The sequence below is a fragment of the Protopterus annectens genome, chromosome 2.part0, assembly GCF_019279795.1.
Source record: "Protopterus annectens isolate FY-2018-M chromosome 2.part0, PAN1.0, whole genome shotgun sequence".
In the NCBI taxonomy this organism is placed as follows: domain Eukaryota; kingdom Metazoa; phylum Chordata; order Ceratodontiformes; family Protopteridae; genus Protopterus; species Protopterus annectens.
Window position 1 is genome coordinate 1,764,067,832 of NC_056728.1, and position 20,399 is coordinate 1,764,088,230.

Below are 20,399 nucleotides of genomic sequence, written 5' to 3' on the forward strand. Positions count from 1 at the left end.
GTTGAGATCCCAAGTTGGTGTTGGTGATGGTGCTCTCCGGGGCAGTCTTATGTTCTTAGCCCCTCTGAGGTACTGTCTTAGTAATGGATGTGAAAATAAAGGAGGATCCATGTTGTACTGAGCTGAAATAGCTGAGGCGTGGATCCTAATAGATGAAAAAGAAAGTCCTTTGTGCAACATCTCAGTTAAATATTGTAGAATCTGAGGAATATTTGGGACAAGGGGATTTTGGCCTTTAGCCTGGTTCCAGGCGCAGAATCTTTTTCATTTGTCTGAATAGGCTTTCCTGGTGCTGGGCCTCCTGGCCTCCAGAATGACATCCATAACAGCTTTAGAGAGAAGTGTTGACTGGTTGTTTAGGTAATTTGCCATGCAGCCAGATTTAAAGTCTTGAGCTGGCTGTGTAGAATCTGATTGTTTTGCTGAGTGAGCAGGTGAGGAATTTGAGGTAAAATCTGTGGTGGGCCTTCAGCCATGTTCCTTAGTATTGGATACCAGTGTTGGCGTGGCCAGTCTGGAGCAATGAGTATCATTTGTGGCCTCTCTAATCTGGCTTTCAGCAGCACCTTTGCCAGAAGAGGCAGTGGAGGAAAGGCATACACTGTTAATGTTTTCCAACTGAATGAGAGGGCGTCCACTTTCCAAGCTAGTGTGTGGTATGTCCTTGTGCAAAATTTCCGTAGTTGGTAGTTTTGGGGGGAGGCAAACAGATCTATGTCTGGCCTCCCCCATTTTTGAGTTATCATTGCGAATACTTGTGGATCTAGTTTCCACTCGTGAGGATCTATGATGTTTCTGCTTAGATCGTCTGCCAATGTGTTTTTCTTTCCTGGCAGGAATTGTGCTTGTAATTGAACTTGGTAGGTCAGTGCTGTGTTCCACAACATCATTGCTTGCCTGCATAGGGGGTAGGAATGTGTGCCCCCTTGCTTGTTTATGTACCACATCACTGTGGTGTTGTCCATCTTTATTAGGAGTTGTCCTGGATGTAGGAGGTCCTTGAAAGCTGTTAGGGCATTTTGTACAGCTAGCATCTCTTTTTGATTGATATGTAGATGCCTTTGATCTGCGGACCATTTGCCCTGAATACACTGTCCTGCCATGAGTGCTCCCAGGCATAATCCGATGCATTTGTTGTTATAGTTCGCCTGGCTGTGGGTAAGGTAAAAGGCTGACCCTTGTTGAGGTGACATGCCTGAGCCCACCATAGAAACTCCTGTTGAAGGCAGGGAATGAGTGGTATTATTGTTTCCAAGCTGTGGCTGTGTTGAGTCCATATGGTTTTCAGGTACCATTGTAATTTCCTCATATGCAGTTTTGCATATGGTATTAGTAGTATGCAAGATGCCATGAATCCCAAGGCCTGCAGAATTTTTCTTGCAGGGAGTTGGGTCTTTGTTGCCATCATTTTGTAGTATTGAGTCAGTTGTCCTTGCTTGTCTGGCGTGAGATAAGCCATCTGGGCCGTTGTATTTAAGCTGGCACCCAGGAATACTATGTCTTGTGAGGGCACTACTTTTGACTTCTTTTCGTTTACTGTGTACCCTAGGCAACTTAATAGGTTTTTGACAAACGCCAGATGCTTTAAAAGAATGTCCTTGCTTTATGCTTGAATAAGGCAGTCATCCAGGTATGCATATATTTGAATTCCTCTTTGTCTGCAGTATGGAATTACTGGTGCCAGGCATTTTGTGAAGACCCTGGGCGCAGTAGATAAGCCAAAGGGCAGTGCAGAGAATTGGTAATGGGTTGAACCTGCTATAAATCGGAGGTATCTTCTGCAATTTTGTCTGATAGGGACATGCAGGTATGCCTCCTTGAGGTCCAACATTACTAGCCAAGCCTTCTTGCCCAGCATGGGAAGAAGTTGCTGTAGTGTTAGCATCTTGAATTTGGGCACTTCCAGATATGTGTTTAGAATTGAGAGGTCCAGAATGGATCTCCAGGCTTTGTCCTTTCGGGGAACTAAAATAAAATCCTTGTCCTTGCTCCTGTGTAGAAACCTGATGAATGGCTCTGATATCCATGAGAGCTGTAATTTGTTTTTGAGCCTCTGCCCATTGATTTGGTGGCAGGTTTGGCATTCCTTTTATCCTTGGTAAAGTGTGAAAGTGGAATCTGTATCCTTGAGATACAATATTTAGGACCCATTTGTCTTTTGTGATGATGTGCCAGTTGTCTGCAAAAAGTGCTTTTTTTCCTCCCAAGGGAGCTGCCAAGAGGGATTTGCTTGGCAGTCTGAGGGGTAAGTCATTGTGTTTGTCTTCTGGTAGTTTGAGACCTGTCTTCTCCTCCTTTCTGGGTTGTGGTACCCCATTGTTGAGGCTTGTAAGAGCCTTGTGACTGACCTTTGCCCCTCTGTGGTCTGTCAGAAGCTGGAAAGGACCAGTTTTTGGTTGGCCAATTTCTGCTGAAACGAGGGGGTAGAACCTGTAAAAAATCCTTGACCGTCTGCATAGATTTTGCCTTATCCTCCATTTTCTTTAAAACCTCTTCTGCTTTTACACCAAATAAAACATCCTGCTGTAAAGGTGCATCCAATAACTTTGCTTTAACATGATCAGGTAAAGTTTGTTCTTTTAACCAAGCATGCCTACGTATGACAGACCCTGTTGTCACTGCTGCTCTACAAGAAGCTTCCAATGAATCAAATCCACATTGCAAAGTATGTTTTCCAACTTGTTCAGCTGCATGCAACAAATCTTGCATTTCCTTGTAATCAGGCTGCTCTGAATGTGTGATCATTTTTTGTTTTATTTGAGACATCAAATATTGTTGATATTTCAGCATGTGAAACTGGCAATTTAAGGCCCTCATATCAAGAGTAGCTGAGGTATATACTTTCTTTCCTCGTCTGTCTAGTGCTCCAGAATCCCTTTCAGAGGGTACAGGATTTTTAGCAATAGAGGCCTTAACCCCTTTGGGACCCTGGGAAATGGTTTCTGGGTCAGCAACAGGGCTTTTATACAGGAATTTGTGTGAGCCAGGGACTCTGTAGTATCTGTCTGGTTTGGCTGGTGCAGGAGGTAGTGAATCTGGGTTAAGGCTAGATTCTGAATAAACGTCATCCACAATGTCTAACACAGGTGGAATAGCAAGTGGTCTGTGCTGGGGTAGTAAAAGGAACTCTCGGTGCCTTTTCTTAGAATCAGAGTAATCCTGGCCTTCCCAGTGGAAATGTTCCCTCATGGTATGTAACGTTTCCCAAACAGAGTAGTCTTCTGGGGGAGATGCTGAAGGAATAGACTCTTCAGCATCAGAGTCTTCATAAGGGGGAAAAGAGTATTCCTGTTCCTCAGAAGAATCTGAGGAAATTGAAACCTGGTCAGAGGAAGCATAGTCCTCCTCCTGTCTAGGCCTTTTATCAGGAGGGGGATGGGAACCCCTGATTAGGGTAATTAAGTCTTCAGCCATCTTAAACATCTGTTTCTTAGGCATGGGGCCTTGTACTGGAGACTGCTGTACAGTCTTCTTTGCTTTTAAAGGAGTTTTCAGCTTTGCATAGGATTTAATAGTGAGTGTAGTCGGTCTGAAGACACCTTCTGCAACTGAAGGTGTTTCAACTGCACCGGAATCTCCTTCAGCCATGGAGTCGGAAGGGCCTAAAGATAAAGGTTATGGAGGCCTAGCAATCTCCGCTTGGGAATCGGATGCCACCTGGGGTTCTAAATCAGTGGTCGTCAGGGGCTGTGTAGGCGCCTCACTGAAAACCGGAGAACCGGTGACTGGCCTAGCAGAGGCCTCGGAGTCTGGTTTGGGTCTCGGCTGCCTGTCCTCATCTTTGCGTTTTTTATGCATTCCGGTCGTCGGTTGCTCTGATGGCATGGTATAATTAAATTTCCTACCAAAATAATGTCAGGCGAAATCAAACCGACGTTTAATAGTTCGTTTGTTAAACCTAGCACAAAACCGACAACCTGTGACGTTGTGGTCTGGGCCTAGGCAAGGAATACAATAAGAATGAAAGTCCTTATGAGGTATTTGCTTCCCACAAGAAATGCAATTGTTAACTTTTTCTGACATCGGATTGAGGCAGGAAAAGGTTCCCCAACGGGGTACTTAGCTTTATTGAAGACTTCGGTCTGAAATTCGATTTGAAAATCTCAGGAGTCAGCCGACCGGCACTTGCAAACGGCTTCTGCTTCGGGCACCACGTGGCAAGAAAGACTGGAGAAAATGGCAATGGATGCCTCTTATATACCCCTGGCGCACTGACGTCAGGGAAGAAGCGACGGCAACAGATGCCGGACCAAGACTTTGGAACGCTGGCCGACTGTGGGACCACCTGATGGCAGGATAACCCAAGTGTGAAGACTGCAGCAGTGTAACACGATGAACATCTGAGACACAGTTTTCACCACCTAATACAGGAAGTAGAACAATATTGTAGAAGAAGCACAGGTTCCACTCCTGTATAGGAAGTAGCACAACTTGGGAATGGCTGCTTTGAATAAGCAAACTGAAACTGAAAAACAGGACTTCTGAGGGATATTTATTGTTGAATGAGTGCTTCTGATGAATATTTATCATATGGATATTTTTACAGAATAAACACTTCTGATGAATATTTTGAGTGAGCAAGCAATGGACAGATAGGAAAATGCTGCTGCAAATGATAACTTCATGTGTTTGATACAAGTAAATGCATGCTGCACATGGTATGAATGTGTGAGATGGACATTTACTGTTTGGGACAGCAACGAACAAGACCTGAAAGTAAGTGTAACCTGTCCATGAGCAACGGAGGGGGAAACTGCAGAATTTGTGCTGAACAGCAGACAGGGAAAGTTGTAGATTTGTGTGTGTGTATGTGGGTGTGTAAAATGCCCCAGTAAAATATCTGAGCTTGGGGTGGGGGGGGCACCCTATAGTAGGTAGACTCAAACTCTGTATCTTAGCTACAGAATGGCATGAGCCTTAACCCTCCACACCAACTGCCACAACTCCATTAACAACTTTTTATTTTATTTATTTTGGCTTTCACTGGTAAATCACTGTCAGTCAATCTTAGTAATTAGAGTTTCGCAGTTTTTGTGGTTTACAAAATACATGTTGATGCAAAACGTGTTGTTCTGTTACCCTTTAAGTGATTTAGACTAGTCTAGTCTTATCTGTCTCCAGTTTTGCACAGCATCTTTGATTTTGCCTCATATTTACATTCTGTCCTTGAGGAAGCCACTAAAGCATCTGAAATTTTGGGCTAGGCTCCTCAATGGTCCTCTGAATAGCAAGGCTAGTAACTACCTATAGCCAGAGTACTTATGATGTAAAGAAAGGAAATTAAATGTTGTAAAAAGGAGCATCTTCATCATCATCATGTTCTCTGGATGTGATCCTTGGTTTTCTTTTTTTATTGAATGTTGACAGCATGTTTATTTAGCTGTTAAATAAATTGGACAGCACTAAGTAAATTTTACAGTTTTAACTATTAATACATTTAGCTTTTTTTATTTTGCAGGCACACAGGTGTGAAAAGCACTGTGTCTGGGCTACAAGAGTTTGTCTAGCACTTACTGCAGATGAGTAAGGCTATAAGTTGCCAAACAGCTGCTTCCTGTACAACATTTAATTCTCTCAGCATTCATTTATCTTCTGTGCAACTCTGACCAAGTTACTTCACCAGACAGGTCTCCTGGGTTGCACTTGAAAAGGGGCATGTGTGTCCAGTGGGCTGTCCCAGGCTGTTAGCAAATGCATTACATATTTTTTTGAATTCCTGCATCATTCACATAGCTGCTAATCAGTACTTCACTATATGGTAGTGAGAATAATCATAGCACATCTCTTGTAGTTTAGTGGGTTGCCAGATTCATTTTCGCTAAATGAGAGTTTCAAGGGGAAAAAAACATTTACTGCTTCTCAAGTTTGTTCACAATGTGTCCGTTTTTTTGTTAAGAAAATGTCAGTGTTTTTTCTGAAAATTTGAAATAAAAGTTTTAAATTAATCAAAATATCTGTGAAAATTGTAAAAGTAAAGAAGAAAATAGTATGTATACTGCGAGACGTGAACAGTTTTTATCATAATTTAGGAGAGACAGACACGTGATGGTTTGATGGTATGGCTGGTGGGGGCCTGATTCATTACCCTGCACAGGACCCTATTTGTCCACGATTTGGATATGTTGATTCTGGAGATGTATACTGCAACAATACAGCATTATTAGCCATTCAAGTAGGTCAGACCTATTCTGAGTGATGTCAGTGGAAATAGGTATTCTTGATGACAGAGAAGACACAGGGAGGTAAAAAAAAAATAGATGTGTGTGTCTTGCAAGCATGTAAGCCCTCCACCAAAAAACAGTATGTTATACACAGTAATATTTTTGATTTTTGTATGACTTATGGGTTGTTGAACAAAAGCTGATGTAGCATTTACATTGTCTTTACCACTTTTACTTTAATTCAATGCACTAAAATGAATTAACAGGGTTGTTGTGTCTAGCTGTGGCTTTGTTATATCTAGTTTGTTTGGTTATAGGTTGGGTGGAATTGTACAGATGTATTGCTGGGATTTTTAGATTGTGTAGTTAGCCAATCTATATTATCACCACTCAATATTATGGCTTCCTGAGAAATTTTTGAAGAGGCCCAGCACAGAATTATCTTCCAGTGTTTTCTAAAATCAGTCTATTAATTAACTGTTAAATGCAGGACAAGCTACAAAGCCAACATCAAACACATAAAAACAAAATAATACCATAGCCAAGCAAATCAATACCCAGTATACACAGACAGCAGAGTCATTAACCAACCAGATAGCTCAAGCTCTTGATGTTCTTATTTAATTAAATGACCTTCTTCAAAGTTTCTCCTTCTAAAAAGTTCCCACAGATAACATCAAAAATATCTAAAAAAAAAACCACCTCCTAAATTTAAATCCTACTACAACTGCTTCTGGCAATCTACCTAGTGAAAATCTTTAAAATAGCAGCTGAGGTTATTGCATGCCTAATACCAACTCTGAAAACTGATCTATATTTCCAGAGCTAGGGGACTTTATTTTCAAAGTCCCCTAGCTCTGGAAAAAGATAGTCATTATTCTACTGCACAAGGACAGAATTAATACAGATCTTTCAAACTATAGGCTGATTGCCATTTTATTTCCTTTATCAAAAATCAAAGCAAATAAGACAGAAACAAACAAACTATAAAAACACGAAAAACCAGGACCACTGCAGGAGGTTTAAAATACAAGAACTCTTGTATGATGTTAAGAAACTGAGACTGAATAACTCTTAGCAAAGCATATCAGTGAAAACCCGAATCACAGTTTCAAGTTTGTTGTGATTGATCATATTGAACTAAATAACATAAATGGCTCATGGAGCCATTACTTAGAAAAATTAGAGTTACTTTGGCAATTGTGCTTAAATGCTATAACACCTCCAGGTCTTAACAAATGTATTTCCATAGCCTGTCTACTTAAATTAAAGGCACTGGAGAGAGAGTGTATGAATGTAAGGACTATGACGTATTGTGTCTGGTTAACCAATAGTATTTACTTAATTAGGAGGCTCGTTGGTCATATGACTGGCGTATAGAAGGGTTTGGCTGATTATTACAACTAAGTTTTCAGTTATGAAAATGAAAGTGCATATCCGAACACATTCTGTGGATTATCTGTTTTGTGTATTTTGTGCTGTGTTTCCATTGTATTTTATTGCTTTTTTGGCTGTGGTTCTCACAAAGATTTCTCGGATTGCTTTGGATTTCATAACTGCCAAGGATTTGGATATTCTTACTGCTGCCAGTGGTGAACATTTTATCTGTTGAATAGTTTACTGAACTGCATTTCTGAAAGTATTACAGAACTAAGTTCTTGTATTTTAAACCACCTGCAGTTTTGCTGTTTTTTCGTGTTTTTATCCCTTATCAAAAAGATTGGAAAAATGTATTCATATGCAACAAGTCAACTTTCTAAAACATAACCAGCTTCGTTCTTCAATCCAACACAGCTTCCACCCTTATCACCAGGTAATTACTGCTTTGCTGAATTTTGTTAATACTGTCAACACCCAGAGAAATGCCAGAAGCCTAATCTCTATCATCTTCCTAGATGTACCAGAAGCTTTTGATGCTGCATCCCACCAGAAATTATTTTATAAACTTTCATGCTTACGGCTCACCAAGTCTTCACTGCAGTAATGTTATAGTTACTTTTCAAGCACAGCACAAGCAGTGAAGTGGAAAAATAATTTCTCCTCCTTCTTGCCAGTAAGCAGTGGCATCCTACAAGAATCTATACTAGGGCCCATACTTGTCAAAATAATCAATAATGATACACTACCCTAATTTAATACACTGATGACTCAACCCTTATCTGGGTGGTGCAGTGGTGCAGCGATTAAACTTGTCACCTCACAGCAATAGGTTCTCCAGTTCGATTCTTGGCTGGGGTGCCTTCTGTGTGGAGTCTGCATATACTCTCTGTGTTCATGTGGGTTTCCTCCAGGTACTCCGGTTTCCTTCCACTTTCCAAAAGACATTTGTCTGGAGCATTTCTCCCCCAGGCCTCTGCTGAAAATAGGTTCTGTCCTAGTCAGACTTTCCCGGTCAACAAATGTCAAATGGTAAAAAAATCTGCTCTGCCAAATCTCTCTTTAAACTCAAAGACCTTACACAACAACAATCCTTGTCAATTGAAACATGGCTAAATAATTCACAACTTCTTCTAAACTCTAAAAAAAATTACTGATGTATACCTCAAAACAAATCTGCAACAAAACAACAATATTCTCTATTGTCTCTGCCAACACCACCAAGATTGATCAAGTAAACCACTCAGACTTATTGGGTGTCATCAAAGATAACCAGTTGAAATTTGACCACCCTGTATCATAACTCCACCAAATCACACAAAATCTGAGCTACTGCTATTTTCATCTAAACCATCTCCACGGGATTTTAAAATGTACTCCCAAAACAATAATGGAACTGAAGTAGTGAAAACAGCAAAATTACTAGGCATTACTACAGATGACTGACCATCCTTCGAACAACATATTCTTAATACTATGAAAAAACGCATTTTAAACTAGGCAAACTCTACATGGACAAACCCACAACAATAAAACTGGCAAACACCCTACTCTCATCCTTCCTGTATGGTTCCCCCAGCTTTACCAACCTTCAGACATCTCTAATTAACAAATTACAATCATGCTATTATAAAATTGCAACATTTGCCTCAGTCCTTCCAAACTGTGCACGCCTCTACCAGTCCATTAAGGTAATGAAATGGTTTGAATTCCCCTACTACCTCCATTACACCCAACTTACTCTTGCTCATAAACTAATATACAACCCAGAAAACCGCCCTTCACTTCATTCTATCCTACAACCCTACATCCCCTCCCAGAATCTTTGGTCTACTTATAAACAGCTTCTAAAAGTATCCATACCCAATATGAGAGCTGGACAAAGCTTGAACTCCAACTTCATAGCAAAATTATGGAATGCCCTACCCCCTCTATTACACAACTTGATTCCATAAAAACCTTCAAATGCACCCTAAAATGTCACTTTCTTAACAATCAAATCTGTCCTTGGGCCCAAAACTATAGACCACCATAAACAAATTCTAAGACTTTGCTAACTACTATTACTGTTTTCAATTTCAAGTAACAGTCTGTAAATCCTCTGAACTCCTTTGATTTTTCTACATCAGATAAGGTATGTCAATCACTGTCTTGCCTCTTTAATCATTATTAGGCTAAATCCTAAACTTCCCATATATCAAAGTGCATAAATGGAACTGTTTATTATGAATATATCTACTGTCTTTTTCTCTCTCCACTCAATGAATACCATTAAAACTACTGTACGTGTACTACTAACACCTAACCAGACTGTATAAAACTTTCTATTCTATGTACTACTGATCCCTAGGAAATTGTATACAATTTTTTGTACACTGTTGATTATTGTAAACATTATCTTGTTGTAAAAATCTTTATCTGTAATTGGAGCTTTTCTCCCCGGGCTCCACTGAAAATGGGTTTGTGACCCAGTGGAATTTCCTGGTCAGCAAATGTCAATAAATAAATGAGGTTAAAAAAAATCATCAAAACTAGGTACATTATACTGAGTAAAAACCTACCTCACTGGCATAGTCAGAAGCATAGCCTCTACTTTCTTATGACCAGCTCTCTCTTATTCTGCCCTAATCTTTACTAAGCTTAAAGTCTCACAACTGTCCAAACCTGAGCAATGTTGTAATAAAATAGCCAAATTTGCAGTAAACTGTAAAAACAGAACACATCACTGCCTAGCCCTGAAACAAAGTGATTAGAACTAACATATCAATGATCTATTTCTCAGCTAACTGCAATACACAAACTTCTCTATTAGACAAAAAACTGACCAGCCCTTAACAGCTTAATACAACACTACTCCCACAATAGATTTTTATGCTCCAGAGAAAAATCACTAATCATTATAACTAAATCATCTAATACTACAGGTGACACTCTGTATTCAAATAGTATAGATAAACTATGGAACTTCAAACCAGTACCACTAAAATTCATTCAGAATGCAAACTCTTAAAACAGAACTAAAACTTCAGCCATCAAATCAATGGTTCTGCTCATGTGTATCTTCAGGATAAATGCCAGTTATGTTCAGTCTACCATATCATCATACTATTTTTATTCTGAAGGCACATGGAATTAAACTAAACATAGAAAAGAAAGTGGTAATGGCAGCAAACTGGGGAAATCAGAAGAAATTGAGAAATGAGATAAAAGGGAAAATAGTGGAACAGGTAAATAGCTTCAAATATCTGGCAGGGGTAGTTGAGGAGAAGGGAAGTCTGGATGAAGAGGTCAAAGCTAGAATCAGAGGGACTGCAGCAAACTGGCAGAAAGTCTCATGTATAGTCTATGACAGAAGAATGCAAAGAAGCTGAAAAGTAAGGCATAGAAGACAGTGGGGCAACCAGTACTACTGTATATTACAGAAACCTGGACAGTAAAGGCAGAGCAGTTGAGGAAGCTAGGGGTGATGGAAATGAGGTGCCTGGGAAGGATGGTAGGATGCACACTGTGGGAAAGACAAAGAAATAAGGACATAAGAGCAGAAGCCAAAGTAGCTCCTGTTGCAGAAAAGATCAAACAGAACAGATTACGGTGGTCTGGAAACACATGTAGAAAAGTAGAGACAATCTGGTGAAGAAGATCTGGGACAGGCAGAAAGAAGGTAAGAGGAAACAAGGACATCTAGCAAAGAGATGGATGGATTTTATGAAAGAAGATCTGTGGCAGTCAGGCATGAGTGTCGAAGAAGGCAGAAGTGTGGCACTGAATCAACAGAGATGGTGACTGTTAACACAATACCCCAACACCATGTAGAAAATGGGTAAAAGGGGGCTGATGATAATTTCTCTTCATTCAGAATCCTACGCCCCTAAATCAGTCTTCACAAATACCTGAATAGTTTTACTAGCATCTCCCAGCCATATACATAGTTTTGAGACACTGCTCACTCCCAGCCTCGATACTTCATGCGTGTGTGTGTATATATTTTATATATATATATTTATATATATGTGTGTGTGTGTGTACACACACACACACATATATATTTACAGTTGTCTGAACCTGCTTTATACCCCACCTCCTAACTACAAATTTGCTGCCCTACCTTGTTCCTTCCATCACCTCCATTTCTTTGAATTTCTAAGCACTCATCACATGCTCTATTATCTCTTTGACAAACCCACTAATGCACCTCTTCGAATGCTCAACATTCAACAAATGTATAAGTATCTTTTATACTGTAACAGTTGCCTTTATTTCATATGAATGCAATCTAATTAGCAACTCTATGTGTAATTGTTAATGTTTAATGTATATTAATTAATGTCTGTTTAAAAATGTTTGTAATATTTTGGAGCTTTTCCACCCAGGCCTCTGCTGAAAAGTGTTTTTTAACTAAACCCAGTCAGTCACACCTGGCAAACAAAAGCAAAATATAAATAAAATAAATGAAAATTCATTAATAGGCCTGGGTTGTGTAATATAGTCTAAACATGTTGCTTTTTAGTAATATATTTATGAAGTACCTTCATTACAGCCTCCAGAAAATGCAAAGGCATTGACATCTGTCAGGTTATATAGTTTGCATTATTTGTGTGATGATTACAACCGATTGATCTTTAGCATCCAGTATGTATTAATAGTTGCATATTACTATGATACTGTCTTCTCTACAAGATTGGAGTGTAAAGGGTTTCTGCATTTAGTTAAAAACTGTTACTTTGGCAGTAAGGACAGAGGACTAAAGCTCCAACCTGTTAATGAGCTGCTCCCTGTGACAAGGGTGTAATCAGGGTTTTATTCATTCTACCTTCATTTGCCTGCTGAATGACACTGAGCATGTCACTTAACCCAGACAGTGTTTTGGAGCAGTCAGGAATATGAATTAGGCTCCTTGATCTCCTGGACCACATACCTTGTAACTATGAACAACAATGACATAATAAAAGTGTTGCTTGCCAGATATTCCCTATTACATAGCTGATCTAGTTCAGGAAATGTTATGATAATATCACCAATTTTTAATACAACATAGGTAATTTGTAGCAGGCACGCATGTATAGATGAGGGACTGAAATGCACAGTTGTTTGCCAACTGCAACCTCTATATTATTAATAGTTGTCTAATGCAGTATTATTCAGATGACATTTATTTCTGCGGAGATAGAGCATATTGACTTGGCATATGTTATGAGGTGGTTAATATTTCTTATGCTCTCATAAATACTCCTTTATTTAAACTGTACTACACATGGATGTCTGTTATGGTATGATGCTAGTGATCTTTATACAATTACATGTAATTCATCCAAAGCTACCAATAAAGTACATGTAACTTATTTCTTCATAGCAATAAAGAGCGTACACAGTCAACAAAGTGGCTATAACTGCTGCTGGGGTGGAGGCTAATCTGTGGGTGAAAGTGCCTTATGCTTAAATCATCTGGTCATTTTTAAACAATCTTTAATCTGGCTTTGCAGGACTACTGTACACTTGTGTGCATATAAATTAATCTGGAATACTTTGGCCATTGTTATTCTTATTCATATTTTGACGCATGCATCTAAGAAGGATGCAGTCAGCATGTTAGCTATATAGCTGCATTTGGGGGATGTCTGTGGTTAAAAAGGATTGATTTTGCTGAGTTGATAATGTTAAAAAGATATTAGTCTGTCTTTGCAAAGCTATGGCGCATTTGTGTAAAGCAAACTGGAGTACTTTACTATGGCCATTTTTATCACAATCAGACATACAGTATGATGTGAATGTAGTCATTAAAATGGCCATGATTGTTGACTACAGACATTGGTGGATAACAATAACAGCAGTTTGAGTAGCCTTTTACAGCTGAAATATTCTGAAATTAGTACTTTTGTCATTATTGGTTTATACATTTTGTTTCACTGCTCACTGGAAATAGATGTTCAAAACTACAAATTTAAAACATACTCCTAACTAGTACTGCTGTATTAAACAAGAAATATAACTTAAACAAATCAAGAAAAGAAACTGAATCAAACAACATGTGCATTTATGCATGGTCCTAAACGTGTGTGATGCAGCCAGGGGCCCAAGGTAAACAATCTGCCACAGTTTCTAAAGCATTTTGCAATGTATTCAATTCTTCTCTTACTGGTGGCACACTGAAGAAAATTATCATATTCCCTCTGACTAAAACCGCAGTTCAATACAACAATAAGCAGTCAAAAGCCACATTCACACCCGCTATGGTGGCATGGTGGGCTAAACTCTTGACTGTAGCCCAGGACACCCAAATTCAACTGGTGGCTCAGGTGCATGATGGTGCAGGAAGGGAGAATGGGTGGGCCCATCCTACAGGTGGGGAACAGTGACCCTCATCCCAACTTGCACTGCAGCTCCAATGACAGGGCCCTGCTTGAGAATGAAAACTTGTTATGCCTTGTTGCCTATGTTATAAGTATATATGTATGTGTGTATGGGGGGGGGGGCAGGAGTATGTGAATGTGGCTACCCAAACCAGTGAGGGCAAGCTCTGTTGGTGCATGCAAAAGAACATTGCTGCATGGACTTATGGGGTTAGGAAGCCCTTACAGTGATGTGAGACCTCTTATTACCATGGGGAGGGGTGTGAGGTTAGAGTCATACAAAAAACTTCTCTCTTCATTGCTGTGATACTGGTGAGAGCACAAAGTACCCTCATGGCTGCCTGGTATACTGGCATGGGGCAAAAAAACAAAACAATAAAGAAAGTAAAAAAAAATATCTGTTTCTTTGTTTGCCCGGTGTCAAATTTTAGAATTTATTAACACATATGGATTTTTTCAAGTATAATATAACTTCTGTTTAGGCTTTATCAAACAATTTCTTTTTTTTTTGTAGACTTAAAAAAAATGGCAGTATTCATTGTCTGGGACAAAGATGTCGGCAAGCGTGTGTTACAGTATACAAATAATTTGTACGACAGTCTCCATTTCTGTCAGTTATTCATTAAGTAGTCAAGTGCTGTAAATATTAAAAATAAATATTATACTTTACAGTCACCCCAACTATAATTAGCAGTCATATTAAAAGCTGTATTATACCGCTGCTGATAGGTGTTAAAGTATTTCCCCAAGCCTCTTTTGTTAAACTAAGTGCTGGGGAAGGGGAACTGATTAAGCGATACTGACTGATCTAGTTTCTGAACTTTGGTAATAAAGTGTGGGGGGGCGGGGTGCAGCAGCAAAAGGTACATCAGTGTTGAGGAACTGCAAATCTGCATTGGATCAGGGTCAACAATGAAAGTTTTTATTGGCTGTGACAGTTTGGCGAACCAAACCAATTAAATTAAATGCAGGTTGAAGGACATAATTCAATCAGTTACTTTATGGTTGTAGATATTAACTGGTTCACTGATACACCCCCTTTGACATCGGACTTTGATTAAGACAATTCAAGAACAGAAATCAGACACTGAGTTCATTGGATTCCTTGAGTTATGTTGGCTGCTTCTGTAATTTCTGTGTCTCTTCTTTCTCTATGTTCCAGTCTTCTTTTGTGAGGCAGTCTTGAGACAGACAGTATCCAGATCATGATGAAGTAACTGTAAAGAAAAAGAAAATCTATCCCAATTATGAGGTGAACAGCATCGCTTCACCATGACTGGCAGGTTAGCTACACTTAGAAAAGAATCCAGCAGTCAAGAAGACAAAGCCTTCAGCAATCTGTCTGGACTACCTGATCCATCCAGTAGCACAGACATTCATTTATTTCCCTCTCCTTCTCTGATATTTCCCTATAGTGTGCTCACAACAGAGAGTTAAAAACATGGGGGAGTTAAACTGTATTGTACTTTCAGCACTGCTGAATGGAACTGCTGCTCTTGTTCTGAAGACTAGTTAAGTTGAACTGTGCAGGGGTAGTTTATTACTTTGCCCATGATTACCATTTATTTTAAATGTTAGCCTCTTCAGGATACACGCAGTTGTCAGTATTGTCTATTAAGGTGATTAGAAACACAGACTTTGCATTTCTTATTGTGATAGGCATCTATAAATCAGTAATTGTGTATGGTTTCCTTAATTTTCTTCACAAAAAACTATGTTTTGTATTAAGTACACTGGCCTTTTAGAGTACACAGACTGACATGTGGATCTCCTTTTTAAAAGTCTGAATGTGTATTTTGCTTTGCTGCCTTTCACTGTGGGTGGAGACGAACACTGCCTCATTAATAGTGTGTCAGTTTACTCCCCTGCATGCTGAATACAAACAATGTTTTGACTTCTGAAACTAAGTATTTTGCAGGTAATTTTAAATTAAGTTTACCTCAGAACTGATGATGACTTATGGTCTAGGGAAAAAAATATCACTGAATCATCATATTACGCATCTGCACTACCAATCCTGCAAAACAATACTATTCATTGTTGGTAGGATGAAAGTGTAATGCCTGCTGGTTCCACAGAGGTTCAGAAGAGAGTCACTTAATATAGAAATATACTGTGAATATCAATTATTTTTTGTGTGTAATAAAAAATTCAGTGAAATATCAGTTTGGTGAAAAATGGCTATCAATTAGTTCTCTGGTTTGTTTTCTCGCTGGTAGTCTGTGTGTGAGGTCTGCTTGTACTCAGTATGGCTGCCTGAATTTTTGCTTTAGGACACACTTTTCCTCCCACATCCCAAAGAAATGCTGATAGTGTGTGTGTGTGTATCTCTCTCTGTATGTTTCAGTTACGTAACAAATTACGTCCCTTAGGAATTTTGACAATGTTCTGTTTTATCCTCCTCCTCCTTTTTTTGGGTTAGTCCTATTCCCAGGTTAGAACAACTTGTTATTATACTCATTTCTGTACCATTGCTTCAAATGTTGCTGTGTTTCACCCTACATTGCAAGGGGGCTGCTTGTTACACAAGGTTTAGGGTTTATCAAAACCAGAGCAGAACAGCTTATCCCAGTGGCCTACAGGTGATTGCAGGGTAAGAGCTGGCAATGGTGACAGGGCAAAAACTCAGACTCTTATTACACATATCAGTGCTGTATGTATATACCTGTCATGTTTCTACACTACAGATTAAAAAGCCAAGAAGGGAGGTAATATAGCAAGGAAGGAACATGGTAAATTTGAATACACACATAGAGACATATGGATAAAGAGCTACAGAGTCAGACTACTACAGCATGCCCATGAATAGCAGCTTCTTAAATACCTCTCATGCACCCATCATCCAGCTCATCCTATTTGTTTCCTAACCAGTCTTGAAACTATTCAAAAAACAATGCAAAATGATTGTCTTGAAGCATGCAAACCAAAACCTTACTGCTATTTCTGTGAAGTACCTTTCTTTGAAATCTGTTTTAAACTGCTCCCTGTCAGTTAACCCCCCCATTATCCTTCTTCCCTCCTGTGTTCTTTTACTTCAACCCCACCCCTTTCCTTTGCTCCATGAGAAATTGCAATGTATCCAAATAAACTCCATATCCTAATGTCTACATACTCACCTAAGTTTCGCTTCCTGCTTTCCACCATGATTTGGTAATTCTGCATTAACACAGTCAACTTAATTTCCATTCCATCATATGACTATAAGAAATTAATAAATAACTACAAATGTGGAATTTCCATTGGCCTTGCACAATGGAAGGATGATATAAAAATCCCTAAAATCTATTCTTCAAGCTATACACCAAGAAATTTGTTGGTCTTCTCCACAACTCTTTCACATTTCATTGCATGATCCAATTTAGGGTCGATTATGACTTCCAGCTCCTTTTCCTCCTTCTCTGTGTTACAAAGGCTGTACCACCAAGTACACATTTCCACGGAATTCACCCATAACCTTATAATCTTTCTTTTACAATGCAGTCTAGTCTTCCTGCATTATGAGGCAGTACACATCTGTCTGGAGATCTCTCCCACATGTACCGACTGCAATAGTTTTAATATTAACAGCATGTAAGATAAGAGCTATCACTCCCTCCCCAGTGCAATACCACAACCACATTTGCTAAACAGGAATTGTAAGAACTCTATATCATGCGGCACTCTACTACCCACTATCCGTTTCCCTGACATCTTTCAATGAGCTGCCACATTCTGAATTCAATAACACAAGCATGTTTCCTCTCCATTTTACTATGCTGGTCTCTCTTTTCATTCTTTGCTATTTCTTTACTAATCATATTGCCAGGCATTAATCATAGCAGTCATCTTTAAAAATCATAGCAGAGGGTCAAAAATAGGAGCACTTTCTTATTTTTCACAGTAGAAAGTCTTTATATACTAGACACCATGTAGTTAGTGGTGGTGAATCTTTGTATATCCTTAGTTTTTATATTTAAGTGTAGACCCAAAACATGTCTGACTTATGAGGAATATCATAAACTTAGGAGGAGCAAGACAAAATCTGTCATACTTTCAGCAAATGGCAACAGAATTAGTTATAACTAATCAAACAGCACTGATTTTTTACACTAAACACTAAAACCAATCAAAATCAAGTCACACACATGTATTTTCCAGAAAGAGCCTTCCTCCCCCAGGTCAAACTACAAGATCATGGGATAACAACATGAATCAAGCAGTTTCTGAGAAGAACAGGAGTGGATTGCAATGGCTAATGGAACAGGGAGGATTAAAGAGGCCCAAATAAAGCCAAAAATAGTTTTTCAAAATAAGTACTTAATACATTTCACAATGAACTACCATATTGATGTATAAATTACTATTTTACAGTCAGGAGTGCAGCCATTTTGTACTCACAATCACAACCCCTCAATCTGCTTTGTATTTAGAAATGTATACTTTGTATATCTGTTGCTCCCATGTACTTAATTAATACATGCAGAACTGTCAGCTGTTCTCCCTAACAAGTATAACAAGGTTGTTTTCAGAGGAGTATTTCTATCTCTAAGCATGTTATGTACACAACTATCTGGCACAATTAAGTGTGGATGACTGGAGAAATATTCTGGCCTCAGAAAGCCCCAACGTTTCTGAGAGATATTCAGAAAAAAAAATTCTCAGCTGAGAACAGAGTTTAATGCCTGTCTACACCCTTGGTTACAGTGCAACAATCCTCCACTGTGTTGCTGTGTGTGTGCTGACGAATACTGCACTGAAGAACAAACATTTTTATAAACTAATTTACTGTGGATTTAAGCTGCTACATGGAAAACTACTTACAGCTGAAGACAGGTCTACATTGATCATCCGCCTGTCATCCAGTTCAATAGGTTGCACTCCAGCAACACAGAACCGCACCGAGGAACTGCGATACACAAAGCTTAACAGCCAGTCACCCCTGTACAAGAATAGAAAAAAAAAATGACACTCATTTCATGATCTGAAAGGATGCGCTCCACCTAAAGGAAGTGCTTAAGGTGTTAACATTTACACTAGTAAACCCATAATGTAACTGCTACAACACATATTCACATTGGAATGACATCACACTTTACATCTTAAATTTGATGCCTAGGATCAGGATTATGGAGGATTATCAACACATTTGATAGCGGAAAATAGCTCTTAAGATACATCAGCATTCTGAGTCACAGTCTCCACAAGTCAATGAAAGAGTAAATAGAAGAACTTAGCTGTCTTTAGCTTAACAGCAAGTAGAATGGTTGCTCTGTCAATATTATGATTTCAAAGACTTGTTGTGCCTTTAACAGATACTATACAGCCAGTGGTAGGTAGGGTGACACATCTAACTGGAAAAGGAAATAACTGAAAAATAAGGAATTACAGTACAAATGAATGATCAAGGAATATAACATAGATCCCAAACTGCCTCAATTTTTAACAAGTTTATTTATCACACTTTATCTTGAAACATGGCATCAAATACATTAACGATGATAACAGTTTCATTTTTTCGATCTTTCTGCATTACAGAATTTTCCTCATAACTTCCAATATGTCTTTATGTCATGCCTTCATATTTTTCAGTACCCACCAACCCTCCCACATCACAATTTTTTTGACTATTATTTTGTAAGTTATTGATCTCAACTATGTCATTTGTATTCAGTTTATTTACTTCCTCCTTTACAGATCCTATTTCTTTAATTTATTTTACAATGTTCAGTACATCCTCTAAAGCTGGTTTAGCCTTTCATTTCCATTTTTCTCGTTACTGCTTTTTCGACTGCTAACAGCCAGAAGGAATATTATGTGCAGAAGTAAAAGGCATGGTCAATGATAGCGATGTTTACCTGGTGGAATGGTTGCACCATCAGCATTAGTATGGAATGCAGAAAACCTTATTGGAACAGATGAAAGGTGAAGGACAGTGATCTGCATTAAGAAATATAAAGTACACACAGCAATGCTACAGGAGACACACACGGACAGGAAAGAAGAGGAATGTCTTACTATGTCTCGGCATTAATAACCCTAAACACCAATTCAAAAACACCATCACCTTCGTTACTAGAACTCGATACCCTTAACTCCTACATACAAAATCCAAAGAGACCCTGACAAATGCTTTCTAATCTTCCAAGCTTACCAACAATAATGGTGTGTTTTTAATGTTCTGATTCCCTCTGAATCATTGTTTTATTAATACTGGCAAATGTCCATCTCACAAACAAAAAGACACCGACTCATGCCTTTCAGTTTGGGTACCATTTTTGTTCTTCTCTTAGCTAACATAGATATAAAGACTTTATAATCATAACAAGCAAGAAGAGTGGAGTACAACTACACGATGGCTCCAGTTAAAACAAAAAGATTTAATTGTAAAACGTAAGCACTTTCACATTTTAAAATAACTGCTGCCTCAGACGTTCAAACAGAACTTAAAAAACTCCCTTTTATAGTGCTTACTTCACGTCCTCCTCACACAAAAGCAATTACACAATTAAATATTTGATGTCATCTTAAAGCACAA

At 38.8% G+C, this 20,399-nt stretch overlaps 1 protein-coding gene across 3 annotated transcripts in view; it reads right to left on the reverse strand.

Annotated features, from left to right (window-relative positions):
- Nucleotides 1-20,399, reverse strand: part of TMCO4 (transmembrane and coiled-coil domains 4) — a 1,335,578-nt gene that overhangs the window by 129,837 nt on the left and 1,185,342 nt on the right. For all 3 annotated transcript variants that reach the window (XM_044061794.1, XM_044061793.1, XM_044061795.1), the window contains exon 13: nucleotides 18,686-18,803. In XM_044061794.1, the coding sequence (XP_043917729.1) occupies nucleotides 18,686-18,803 (118 nt within the window). The remainder of the gene's footprint in view (nucleotides 1-18,685; nucleotides 18,804-20,399) is intronic.